Here is a 14,457-nt window from a genome sequence, read left to right as displayed (position 1 = left end):
AAACTCTAAGTGGTGGTATTTAAGAGAAATATAAATGCAGACTTTTCTCAAATATAAAGACACTTTGATTCCTATGTTACAGAAGCTTATGTGTAGCGTTTATTTGGGGGTTACACTGATCTGTGCTGAGCTAACTATAGATTTAAGTGAATGGCTTATCAAGAACTTACGTCTTACCTGTGAAACTTCAAAATCTGCCTGGAGATTTCCAGAGGCTAATCCACTTAGGACGACAATTTCATTTTCTTTTGGTTGTTGGACATTCATGGAACTGATAAGTTTTGGAAGATCTGGTGAAACATTGACCAGTTTCTGTAAAGCAAGAATCTTTATTAGTTTAGCTGATTTCTTTTCACCATATACTACTCACAAACTATTTTACCTTCGGAAATAATACTCACAACTGCTCATATTATAGATTGCTTAATCTACTAAGATTCTTACCAGAAGAAATTTTATAAAGTGGAAGCATGCAAGTTTAGATTGAAAGAGAAAATATAAGCTTTAAACTCTTTAGTTCTAAATTTTACGAAACTAAACATTTTACAAAGTAAACATAAAGTAAACATTATATGATAGTAATTACTATCCTACCACAGGTATAAACAGTAACTTGGAAAAATTTTCCCTTTAAAGACCTTGCATAAAAGTTTTTTTTTTTTTTTTTTTTTTTAACTAATAATCTTCTGATATGGCTTGACTCTGTTACCCCATCCAAATCTCATCTTGTAAATGCTATAATTCCCACGTGTTGTGGGAGGGACCTGGTGGGAGATGATTGAATCATGGGGACGAGTCTCTCCCACGGTGTTCTCGTGATAGTGAACAGGTCTCATGAGATCTGATGGTTTTAAAAAGCAGGATTGTTTTCTGCACAAGCTCTCTCTTTGCCTGCTGCCTTCCACATAAGATGTGACTTGCTCCTCCTTGCCTTCCACCATGATTGTGAGACCTCCCCAGCCATGTTGAACTGTAAGTTCAACAAACCTCTTTCTTATGAGTCCAATAAACCTCTTATGTAAATTGCCCAGTATCGGGTATGTGTTTATCAGCAGCGTGAAATGGACTAATACATCTCCTGTTCTAATTTTCAATAATAATAATAATAAAATTATGACTAGCATTGATTTTACTCTATGTACTAAGCACTATGCTAGAGCCTCTATATATGTTAAATCTGACTACATTTAATCTTCACAACAATCCTATATGGATTAGGTACCATTATTCCTTTCATGTTATACACAAGCAGCCTCAGGCCCAGAGATGAGTAACTAGCTCAGTTCATGTAGCTACATCAGTGCCAAGGTATGCTCTTAGCCATAACAGACGATTATTTCAAATCACACACATAAACTCTTCAAACACGCTACTCTTAGATGCCAACTTGCTTTGGCCCTCCCTGCTGTCTGATGGACTCTGCACCATAATTCTATCAAATAAAATTATGTGTGCAATTTCTTTTGAAAATCCCATAGTACTATACAGATGATGATATTTGGGGCTTGGTGAAAATGTGTAATAAATTAGCGGTGTGGGAAACTGGGTTTGAGAAGCTTGAAGTACAGCATTGTCAATATGGGAATAACTGTCAATAACCGAGTAATTGCAGGTCTACTGTTCGGTGAAAATCAAGTGGCAAATCGTGTGCTGTTATACATTAAACAGTATTACACCAAATGGTAAATTCAAACCATTGTCAGCTTTTGGCATGGAATGGCAACCTTATTATAGCACTAATTATTCCCATTGTATCAGCAGGCTCTAGTTCCAGAGGACTGAATAGATCTTCAAGTCTTTCCATACTGTCAAGCATTTACATCACGGCCCTCACGGCCTTGGATGTGCTTGGGGAATTTAGCTGCAACAGGATGCAAAACATTCAAGCCACGGGTACAGATAGAGCATTTGATGAAAGCAGCAGGAAGAAGCAAATCTGAGAGACAGAGGGGAGGGTTGGCTGGTATCAGCAGGTTTTGGAAAAGTCTTGGAAAAATCATCTACAAATAGCCATTTTAAGACACTGATGGGCAAGAGGTTGTGTGCCTGCTTGGACAGTTCTGCCTACATGGGAAAGCAAGTTTCACAAACGTAAAAAGGGCAAACTGTAGAGGGTAAGTGCTAGGGAAAGGGTCGGGGAAATGGACTGTAATGAAACTATCTAACCAAAGAGTCTCCTACAAAATGAGCATTATTTACAGATGAAATCAAGTTGAATAGTCCTTGTAATCACCTCCTGGACAGCTTGAGTTTCAAATGTTACCTGTTGCAAGTGCTCTGTGCTGCATTCATCCTTGTTCACATCAAGATTCACAAAGCAGACCTGGGAAAGAGGGCAAAAATAGTACATTAAAGTCAAAACCTGACTGTCTTTTTAGAAGAAAGCAAGCCGGAATCAGCTGGGGCAAATGCTTTGGGAATCTTCCACATCTTAGACAGTTTGGCATAGAAATAGTCATTTCAGGGTGGGTGTGGTGGCTTATGCCTGTAATCCCAGCACTTTAGGAGGCCGAGGCGGGCAGATCACAAGGTCAAGAGATCAAGACTATCCTAGCCAACATGGTGAAACACTGTCTCTACTAAAAATACAAAAATTAGCCGGGCGTGGTGGCACATGCCTGTAGTCCCAGCTATTCGGGAGGCTGAGGCAGGAGAATTGCTTGAACCCGGGAGGTGGAGGTTGCAGTGAACCAAGATCGTGCCCACTCCAGCCTGGTGACAGAGTGAGACTGCATCTCAAAAAAAAAAAAAAAAAAAAAAAAAAAAAAAAAAAAAAAGAAAAAAAAGAAAGAAAAAAAGAAAAAAGAAAAAAAGAAATAGTCATTTCACTTTTGAGCCTCTAAATAGCTCTCCAACACCCTACTCAGCTTCCCACTGGTTACAACAAATGCTCTCTTCCTTTTATGGCCCAACATACTGAAAAAGTCTGTTTGTATTAGAGCGAATAGAACAGTCACAACAAAATCTTCAAGTTTACAAGGTGTTATCAATTCTCATGAAATAGGAAAAATAACTTTTCATGCTCTAAGGCTGTTTGTAATTGCAATAAATACTTTTCTCTGTTTTCTCCTTTCCACTTCTCATTTTTGCTCCTTTTCTCCACCCACTTTTAATATAGTGCATAATAAGCCAGGACTCCTCTTTGCCACATTGTTTTAGTTCATTTTACTTTATTTTACCTTGTTATACAATTTGCCACTTTGCTAGCCATCTTGGATAAACGTCTGAATGGGTTAGTCTAAAAACAATAGCCATAATATTAAACAATAAATCTGAACAACAATGAAACATTGTTATAAAGTCATATGCTGCATAATGAACAATATTTTGGTCAAGAACTGATCACGTATACAACAGTGGTCCTTTAAGAGCATAATACTGTATTTTTACTGTTTTTACCTTTTCTATGTTTACATATGTTTAGATATACAAATATTTAATGATTGTGTTTCAGTTGCCTGTGGTATTTAGGACACAAACATGCTGTCCAGGTTTATAGCCTAGGAGTAATAGGTTATACCATATAACCTAGGGGTACAGTAGGCTATGCCTTCTAGACTTGTGTAAGTACAGTCTATGATGTTCAAACAGTGACAAAATCACCTAATGATGCATTTCTCATAACATGTCCCTAAGAGTAAGTGACTCATGCCTGTAATTTAAATCCCAAACATATCACATAGTTAGAAAGCTACTATGAGCATTCAGATGGGGTTGGAGAAAAGAAAGTTAAAGTTTTCAAAGAGGTTAGCTATGTGTTTGAAAGATAAAAAGACTTTTGTTGGATAGGGAATGGGTGGGGACCATCACTAGTGGGCTGGACAGACAGCATGATTAATACTTTGAGATGAGAAGGTGTAACATGCTGTCAAGCCACAGAGAATAAGAGAATCTGATTGCAGGCAGGCCTAGAGGAAGGGAAGTGTCGGTAATTAGGTCTAGTTAGGTTTGTGCTACATGAGAAGATGCAAATGAAGTTCTTTAATACTTTGCTAAAAATCATCCAAAGGTTTTTGTTTCTAACAAGTTGGTTTGATGATACAAAACTGAGAACATTAATTGCCTGGAATTTAGTTAGACATTTGAACTTTCAGATGCCTGCAAATATATGGGGATTTCTGATCTTAGTTACTTTTTGGGGTCATGGTTTCTTAGTCTATCTTTTTTCTTTTTGAGATTAAAAAAATAATGGAAAGGTTTTGAGAATGATCTTAAAAACTGAAACAGAAGTATAAAGATCACGTCTGCTTTAGTCCCAAAGAATAAGAGATTGCTTCAAGTTTCATGGGCTCACGAGATCCCTGAAGTGTAACCCTAGGGTGCACCATCTATACCTGTTAAGAATAACTTGTGTTGTGGGAAGTCAGGGACCCCAAATGTTCCTGATAACTTGATGGGCATTAGGGAGAAGAAAGGGCATAAAAGGACCCACACTCTCATCAGAAGTTCTTTTTACTCTGGGTTAATAAGATGGAAAAACAGGAAGAAATCGGCACGAGTCCCTTTGCAGACAGAGCAAATGGAAGCATAAATAGAAGATGGAGCTCAGAAGCAGTTCATGATCTAGGGAAGTTTGAGAATATTCATATAATAATTGAAACTTTGCCCTTGGAAAACTAGTTCAATATCCATCAGTGCTTGGGGACTTTTAATAACATGCAACTGGGACTGGAGGTATTGAATTGATGAGAAGATTTTCCATTCACCTTAAAGAAAGGCCCATTACCTTGCCCCTGGGCATGACAAAGCTTTTATTATCCTGCATCACAGTGGGAGAGGGCAAAGCAGAGACCAGAAAGCAAAGAAAGGCATTTATAGTAACAATTTGTCTGCCCTCCAATATTTTCTTTAGTTCTCTGAGGATGAACTCTCTTTTCACCCATTCTAGGCTACTAAATGAAACTCTGCCTACACCTGAAGGACACTCTCCACATTTGCTAGCTGAACCAAGATAAAAACAAAGCAAGACACAAACTGACTTCTTGCTTATACTTCTTATGCACATCTTTCAATATCTTGGTAGTAGAGGATGATCCAGGCTTCTTAGGGCCTGATATGCATGCAATGTGAGGCCTTCTTTAAGAAATGGAATAACGGTCAATCGTGGTGGCTCACGCCTGTAATTCCAGCACTTTGGGAGGCCAAGGCGGGTGGATCATGAGGTCAAGAGAGCGAGACTATCCTGGTCAACATGGTGAAACCCCATCTCTACTAATAATATAAAAATTAGCCAGGCTTGGTGGCGTGCGCCTGTAATCCCAGCTACTCCGTAGGCTGAGGCAGTAGAATCGCTTGAAGCTGGGAGGCAGAGGTTGCAGTGAGCCAAGATCATGCCACTGCACTCCAGCCTGGCAACAGAGCAAGACTCTATCTCAAAAAAAAAAAAAAAAAAAAGAAAAAAAAGAAAAGGAATATTCTAAATTAGGTGTGAGAGTGAATATTTACTTATTTAGAAGGAAGAAAGGAATCACAAGAAAGCTAGAACTTAAAAGGGCTGGCAAATACTAAGACATAAAAACTGCCAGAAATATGATATCTAATCGACTGCCCAATGCACCTCCATAATACTTTTTTTTTTTTTTTTTTTTTTTTTTTTTTTTACATTTTTGACTAAATACGCTTCGGTCACTTCTTCATGTGAAAGCAATATTGAAATATTGTCTTCTCTAGAGAAACTAGAAAAATAAGCTAGTTTTCCTCTAATATGGTTGACTGATTTTTTTAACTTCCAACTTTTTATTGAAAATATGTTTTTCAGCTTATTGTCAAATTCAGTGGGAAACTACTATATAGTTTCTTTCATATATGAGTTGTTATAGGCATACTCACTCTTTGTAGTACCTTTACAGTTTCATACTCTAAAGACATAATTTGGATTGATTCTCTTTTGTGTGATTTCCATGAAAACAATGAATCATGTATTTCTGATTTTCTATGCTGTGCTATCAAATGAATGCCCACCAAGAGGAAATTGCTGCTTGACTAGGCCTCAACGAGGACCCAGTTTTGTACTTCAGTTTTCCATGTCTGATGACTGGAAGAATTTTACACAGAGTAGCTTCTGGCATGTAAACCTTGTTTTCTCTCACTGCCTACATAGTTTTGGTATTGGAAACTGTAGGACATGCTCACACTATCCCTGACCTGGCACATTCATGTTGCAGTGTCTGGCTGGGTTACCACTCTTGATGGTAGAAGCATTCCTGGAAGTCATTGCTGTATGTGGATGGCTAGCAATCACTTAACTGTATATGAAAGTGGTACCAAGCCACATAAATATATCTCATGTAAACACAACCCCCTCAATTTCCCTTAAGCCAGAGCCCAATAACACCTGTGGTCACTCCAGTGACTCTCAGTATGGGGGGAGGTAAGAGGTAGTAGGAGTCGAAATGGAAAGAGATAATCAAAATTAAAATATCTTACTTTGAATATTTTACAAAAACGCATAGCCATGTGAATACATTGACAGGCCCTGTTCCAAGGGCCTTGAAACTGGGGCCTATGCATATTAACAGCCCTGAAACCTAAAGTTTGATAGTTTTATAGTAAATCCACTTCTTGATGAAATGGACCATGTGACTGGATTGCTCTTAGCAAGTTTTCAATCTCTACAAACTGGGGCTATTAATTGAGATTTAAGCAACCACTAATGCTGAAGTCCAAGGAGAATATAGAACCAGGCTCTGTCTAGGAGAGCTAGGGAATGGTGAGCCTGGATTAGGAGGCTTTGATGAGGAGACTGAATGTTTGATGAGGAGATCGAATGTCTCCAAAGTGCATGGTGTCAATCCTGGGTGCTGAGAAGACAAACAATACAAGGCATTATTCTTGCTCTTGGGAGTTATGGTCTGTCTGAAGGCAGGACATGTCCTTAAAGTGACAGAAACATCATGGGCCATGTGTGCTGGAGAAGGGAGTTGGGAGAACTGGGTCAATCATGAACACGTTTACAGTGTTATTACTGGAGGAAACTTTTGGTAGTGGGAAACTGAAATAAAGTTTTTTATTTATTTTGTTTTTTGCAGGAGCAGTTAGGATGAATGTTATGTGAGACTACAATGATAAAGCCTGGAAGATTCTGCATTACGGTTCCATAAGCTGGAGAGAATCCTGTCGGTGCGGAGGCTAGGGTTGCATGCTGGAGCCACCAGCCGATGGAGAATAAGGCATAAGTACTGTGATGCTTTTGCATTATCTGTAAAATGCCTGCATGAGCAAATCCAAATATGCCACATGACTTAGGAAAGGATTTTTTTAAGTATGTATTTTTACATAATTATTCTTTTTTCTTGAACATAGAAGTGGTTGATTTTCCTGCAGCCTTCACAACCTGTTAGTTCATGAGGGCAGGCCCTGTCCATTACTGGATGCCCAGCATGGTGCCAAGCATCTGGCAGATGCTCAATAAATTCTTGTTGGTGAGTGCAGGTGACAGGTGTACAAGAAAGGGACATTTGTAATAATCATTTCCCTTATTTATAGAATGAATTCCAGTGTAGTCAATAAACAATTTTCTTCCCATAAAGGTATAGGGAATACGTAGAGAAGCTACAGAAGAATTAAATGAGCTAATCACCCAGCTATTGGCTCTTATTTCCAGTACTTAGATTGGCTTCTTTTTCTCACAAAGAAGGATTTGCTAAAAAATAGAAAAAGACAAAAATGTTGAGAATCATAAGTGTAATAAAGCCACATAAAAGGTGCTAACGTTTTTCTTGGAATCGCAGCTCCTTCCTCTTCACATAAAATACATTTCTTTTGTGTATTTGTGCACGTGTCCTTACTGAGACCATCTGCAGACATACTCAGCTGAAGCAGATGGAAACACGCATCATCCCAAAAGCATACAAGCAGTTCTTCTCTTGCTTCCTTAACAGAGCTAATCTTGTGGTTGTACTCTATGTTTTACACTCAAATGCTGCTCTTCTATCATTATTATGGTTTTTAAAGAAGACATTGCAGGAATAAATATCACTGAGAAGATGACACCACCTTATGATTTTGAATTTTATATAATCTAATAAAATATTCCTCAAAACTACTTATATGTAATAAAAATTTGAATGTCTATAGGAAATATACTTTATTTTTTAGTATCATGGGTTATTAGCCAAGTAATCTCAGTGATTACTCTTATTTATGACTCTCTTTTCATAAATGAAGCTCCATGTAGGCATTTATAACACTCAAATTTTATTGTGAAATTTTGTTAACTGGTGATATAAAATATATCTTTGTGAAAAACTGATGTGAGGAAGAGGCTGACGTGAAAATCTAGTATTCAATACAAAACAAGTAATTTTTAAGTGGATTGTAATTCACAGAAACTTTTTTGAGGCAACTGTATTCCCTAAATAGTTTTATTTGACACAAATAAAGTCAGACGAAATCACTGCTTTTATATCAGATAAAAATGAGTTAGACTTTTTGAATTGAAAACACATAGAAATAACTGATGATGACAATTGTCGGGATCAAAACCATATCATAAGTGCAGTTTTATGTTTTCATGTATTAATTTTAGTCAACATTTTAGACTATTCTGATAGTGAAATGCAATCATTAAGAGATGTCATTGTATTCTGCGTCCACTAGGGGCAAATCACTGTGCCAGAGGTCAGAGGACACCAGGGTTTTAGGCTAGGAGGTGAGTCCTTTGATTTCCTCTGCTTGAATTTTTTTCATTTTTCCTAAAGTTAGCTAACATCTATTAATAAAACCTCTACTCATCTGACAAAGGGCTAATATCCAGAACCTACAAAGAACTCAAACAAATTTACAAGAAAGAAACAAACAACCCCATCAAAAAGTGGGCAAAGGATATGAACAGACATTTCTCAAAAGAAGACATTCATACAGCCAACAGACACATGAAAAAATGCTCATCATCGCTGGCCATCAGAGAAATGCAAATCAAAACCACAATGAGATACCATCTCACACCAGTTAGAATGACAATCATTAAAAAGTCAGGAAACAACAGGTGCTGGAAAGGATGTGGAGACATAGGAACACTTTTACACTGTGGGTGGGATTGTAAACTAGTTCAACCATTATGGAAAACAGTATGGCGATTCCTCAAGGATCTAGAACTAGATGTACCATATGACCCAGCCATCCCATTACTGGGTATATACCCAAAGGATTATAAATCATGCTGCTATAAAGACACATGCACACGTATGTTTATTGCGGCACTATTCACAATAGCAAAGACTTGGAATCAACCCAAATGTCCATCAGTGACAGACTGAATTAAGAAAATGTGGCACATATACACCATGGAATACTATGCAGCCATAAAAAAGGATGAGTTTGTGTCCTTTGTAGGGACATGGATGCAGCTGGAAACCATCATTCTTAGCAAACTATCACAAGAACAGAAAACCAAACACCGCATGTTCTCACTCATAGGTGGGAACTGAACAATGAGATCACTTGGACTCGGGAAGGGGAACATCACACACCGGGGCCTATCATGGGGAGGGGGGAGGGGGGAGGGATTGCACTGGGAGTTATACCCGATGTAAATGACGAGTTGATGGGTGCAGCACAGCAACATGGCACAAGTATACATATGTAACAAACCTGCACATTATGCACATGTACCCTAGAACTTAAAGTATAATAACAAAAAATAATTAAAAAAAAAAGAAAACCTTTTCAGAAAATATTAACCCACAGCATGATGTCGAATTGCCTTAAAATCTAGATATTTGAATGTTGAATATGACCAAATATATACTTACAGTTTTTCTTAGAAGAAAAGCAATTCCTTCTTTTAAGCAGCTTCTAACAATGCAGCCATCTGGCCATGTGGGATATGACAGCATCTCTTAATTTGATGGCATCAAAATGCTGATTCACAAAGCATCCAAAGAAAACATTGCCTCCTTTCTTTTTCTAACCAAAAGGCTTCTGCTAGATTCAGGACCCTGGACCAAAATTACCTTATAAAGAATATGACATTTTTTCTGCCTAGGACTGTAGGCAAGTTTTTCATCAATGGTATTATGCCACCATGCTGTGGCCATTCTGGAATACATTTGACTGTTTGGGAAAATACTGCATTTATATCCAGTCATTGCTTTGAAGTGATTGCAACAATTACACGAAATGAATTATAAAGTTTTATTGACATTTAAGACTGTCCAGCTTCTCTCCTTTTTTTATTGTCAACATTAAAAATAATTTTGAATTGCAATTCTGGGGGAAGCTCCTCGAACAGTTTGTGATAAGAGATACAGTAAAAGGAGCACAAATACCTAAAATACTAGAGGTCTTTTAACGAAACATACCTGAAGTCAATTTTATTGATAGCTTAAAAAATAAAATTAAAAAAGAAGTATACACTCAAGATAATTAGCTATTTTGCCATAAAAATGTAGTGTTTATTGTCTTAGACCTTTCATTTGAATCAAGAGGATACACTTACATGTAATGTCTGATGTACTTTTACTAGATATGTAACACGTTATATTTATTTTAGATTTCCATTTTAAAGATCTGTTACTAGCAAGTGTTTCCTTCTTGAAAGTAGGCCCTGAGTAATTATTTGGATCAAATGAAAACTAAAGAATCAGTAGAAAAATGTGTTTCTACACTTCACCTGCTTGGAAAAAGGTGCTCTGGGTTATATAAAAATAAAGTGGTAATAGAAAATTAGCATATTAAAAATACACAGTACTGTAAGATGTTTTCCTATATGATTTTTTAGGAATAGCTTTCTTGTGTTTTATCAGCCACTGGCAGTTTCTCTAGTGTGGCTATTCTCTGTTTTCCATCAATCAGCAATTTTTTGTGGAATTCCACTACATGCCAACACTACACTCTAAGTTTAAGGCAGATATTCTAAGCACTAATTTCTTTTCTCGGGGATAATCATTTTTATTTCCAAGGGCCCTTAGGAAAGTTAAATCAGGATTCTCCAAGTATTTGTTTAGAAGACAGTTCTGGGCTGGGCACAGTGGCTCACACCTATAGACCCAGCACTTTTGGAGGCCAAGGCAGGTAGATCACATGAGTTCGGGAGTTCAGGAGTTCGAGGCCAGCCTGGCCAACATGGCGAAACCCTGTCTCTACTAAAAATACAAAAATTAGCCGGGCATAGTGGCGCATGCCCGTAGTCCAGCTACTCAGCAGAACCCAGGAGGCGGAGGAGGTTGCAGTGAGCAGAGATAGTGTCACTGCACTCCAGCCTGGGTGACAGAGTGAGACTCTGTCTCAAAACAAAAGGAAGAAAACAGTTCTACATTCTCTGAAATCTTATGATCACTAGAGGGTATAACCTTGGCTTAGAGTAAGTGTATTACTCTATGTAATACAGTGCAGATTTGCTGAATGAATCTAGGTGGTAATGTGGAGCAGAGGACACTGGCCGTGGGAGGGGATGTGCAGATGCTGGCTCTGCTCTCAGCTCCCATGCTGTTGTGAGGAAAGGAGATGGGAGCCATGTCCTGTGGCTTGTGAATTGTCCGGTGAGTCTTAGAAACAGAGCAGCTAGTCATCTTCTACTAGTCGGCAGTCTTAAGGCTGAACCAGAACTATGAGGACTACTCTTATTTCCCGGAAAAGGGAGAAGAAAGTGAACGTGGAAATTAAAAGGACCCAAGTAGGAGAGAGCAGAAGAAAAAAACAAACAAACAAAAACAACAACAACAACAAACAAGCAATCGTGCAAACAAACAAACCACCAATGGAGCACCACAGGGACTGGCTTACTCCTGGAAGGAGCTGCATTTAGGTCTGAAGACCACCTGGCTCCGGGAGTAAGAACATTTAACCCACCTGCATGGCCCATCGGAATCATCTGGAAAGAGTTCTTACACCTGCATGTTCCTGGGCTCTGAACCACAACTATTTCATCAAAATCTCTTGGGTTGGGGCCTGGGGATATTTACTCAATTCTTTATCAAGTCTTACTATCATTATGTATTTATTTTTTAAAGACAATGGCTTTATTCAGATCTAATTTACATACCATATGACGTATCCATTTAAAGTGTGTGATTCAATAACTTTTAGTATATTCATCGTTTCTAAAAGAAGCTATATCCATTAGCAGTCATTCTCCATTTCCCCCAAATACCCTCTTCCCAGCCCTAGGCAACTATCAATCTACTTTATATTTCTATAGATGTGTTTGGTCTGGAAATTTAATATAAATAGAACAATATAATATGTAGTTTTTTAGTGACTGAGATCGACTATTTATAAAGAACAGCCATTTCTGAGAACATAAAACAATTAAAATTTGGCTCCTTGCCTGTAATTTTTTCTGCCACCCAAATTCTATTTACTTGGCATAAGTATTTATTTCTGTTTAATTACATAAACATTATCTACTGACCTAAGACATTAAATTGCCTTTTCTAAACCTTTATTACTTATATATAAGAACAGAATGTTATTTTGTTTTTCAGGGCTATGGAACATTTAATTAAGAAATGACTTCCCTCTTGTTCCCAGAGGCGTTTATGACTTAATGGATATAAATGGATGCCAGCATTATGGGTACTGCCTGCCATCATGTGTTATAATACCACGGAATGATTGCAAGGAATATGCAATAGGTATCCAACGACATACATGAAATTACAAAAAGACTGCAATTTAAAACGGAAATATAGGCAGGTTAAAAATATCAAGCATTCTCTAGTCATTATTACTGATTCAATTTCAAATATGAATAATACTGAGAGAACTTATAGACCTGCAGACAACAGATCCTTTATTATTAGAGAAAAAGATGTTGGATCAGAATGAGCAAATGCCAGCTTTTATGTGCAGATCAAACACTTGAATCCAAGGCATAATTTCAATTTCTCAACACAATGTATGAAAGGATATATAGGTTAGTTTTATTTTAAACATTTAGAAGAGTTAATTGAGGATGCACTTTTTTGTTTTGTTTTGTTTGAGATGGAGTCTCGCTTTGTCGCCCAGGCTGGAGTGCAGTGGCACGATCTCGGCTCACTGCAACTTCCACCTGCCAGGTTCAAGCAATTGTCGTGCCTCAGCCTCCTGAGTAGCTGGGACTCCAGGCATGTGCCACCATGCCTGGCTAATTTTTGCAGTTTCAGTAGAGACAAGGTTTCACCACGTTGGTCAGGCTAGTCCTGAACTCCTGACCTCAAGTGATCCACCCATCTTGGCCTCCCAAAGTGCTGGGATTACAGGTGTGAGCCACTGTGCCTGGCCGAGGATGTAGTTTTCATTAATGTTAAAAAGCTAATCAAATAATTGATGAAAGTCTTCCTCAGGTACAATGAGACAACCTAACTTTGACTATGGGGTAAGAAAAAATGCCATAGACATGATAAATTGAATATAAATATTGCATGCTTTACAATTTTGTAGAATTTTGTGTTTTAACTCTTCCACTAAACTTCCATTAAAGACTTTTTCACCTTTAAAGTAATAAAACATAATAACATCTAGTGGTTGCTTTCTCTCTCTTCTGAAAGTCATACACATTTGCGCAGAGAAAATACAAAAAAGAAAAGGTAGAAAGTCATGTTTGTAATCTGAAGGGCTCAATTATTTTAGAATAGATAAAAGACAATTTATATACTTAGAATCATGGAGAATAAGTGATAGTGAACTTAATTTTAAAATGCAAATAGTTTATCTAAACTAAACATCTAACTTTCCCCTCTCACATGTTTGACAACCAAACTACTAAATAACTCCAAACTTTACCTCTCCAAGAAGCCTCAGGTATAACTGAGCAAACACTTGGTGCATCTTTAATAATTAACTAATGCTGCAATCTCATTGGTATAGGTAAAATTTATTAAAAATCCCAACAACTCAATAGCAATTATTAAAGGCACAACTTGAGTGACTCCACATAGGGAAGCAGAAAAATGTTCAGAGGACTTAGTCCTAAAATATAGCAAATGCAGGAAAGGTACTTCCTTTTTTAACAGAATTATCCGGATTGAGTATCTACATTAATAAAAGACATCAAGTGGTTCTTAGTTTCACGGGTACTCTAAGAACCACTCTATTTGGCCCGCTCTAGGTTTGCATATGAAAACTTTAGCCCAAGGCATGTATCTGAATTACTATCCCTATAGATTGGACGCTTTAGAGACTCATTAACTTAAATCTTCTCACAGCCTGCCAAGTGCTGAGAGGTAACTTACTTTTCAAAAAAAATGACCGTTAAATTCAAGCCTTTGAAAAATGGAATTCTGCCAACTATAGTTGACACATAATGAATAAATACATAGAAAAAACAATTAGAGAAAAACAAAGCAAAATACGAGAGGGAACATCTATTAGAGTGAGTAGGATAACCACTAGTCTTTCATATTTGTTTCCTTTGACAATGATGCTAATTAGTTATTAAAATAGAATCTGGAGGACATTATGCTAGATGAAATAAGCCAGGCATGGAAAGATAAGTATTGTATTGTCTCACTTATATGTGAAATCTAAAAAAGCCAA

General features: G+C 37.5%; 1 protein-coding gene across 7 annotated transcripts in view; it reads right to left on the bottom strand.

Moving 5' to 3' along the window:
• SPHKAP (SPHK1 interactor, AKAP domain containing) overlaps positions 1 to 14,457 on the bottom strand; it is a 196,497-nt gene that overhangs the window by 37,470 nt on the left and 144,570 nt on the right. For 4 of the 7 annotated variants that reach the window (XM_050752095.1, XM_050752099.1, XM_050752098.1 and 1 more), the window contains 2 exons: positions 2,264 to 2,323; positions 178 to 312 (listed from right to left, as the gene is read on the bottom strand). In XM_050752095.1, coding sequence (XP_050608052.1) covers positions 178 to 312; positions 2,264 to 2,323 — 195 coding nt within the window. Of the gene's footprint in view, positions 1 to 177; positions 313 to 2,233; positions 2,324 to 14,457 lie in introns of all 7 variants that reach the window. The other 3 variants (XM_050752094.1, XM_050752097.1, XM_050752096.1) reach the window with 1 other exon arrangement.

The sequence above is a fragment of the Macaca thibetana genome, chromosome 12 (genome assembly GCF_024542745.1).
Source record: "Macaca thibetana thibetana isolate TM-01 chromosome 12, ASM2454274v1, whole genome shotgun sequence".
Taxonomy (NCBI): Eukaryota; Metazoa; Chordata; class Mammalia; order Primates; family Cercopithecidae; genus Macaca; species Macaca thibetana.
Note: the sequence above shows the minus strand (reverse complement) of the source record. Positions and strands in the feature narration are given on the sequence as shown.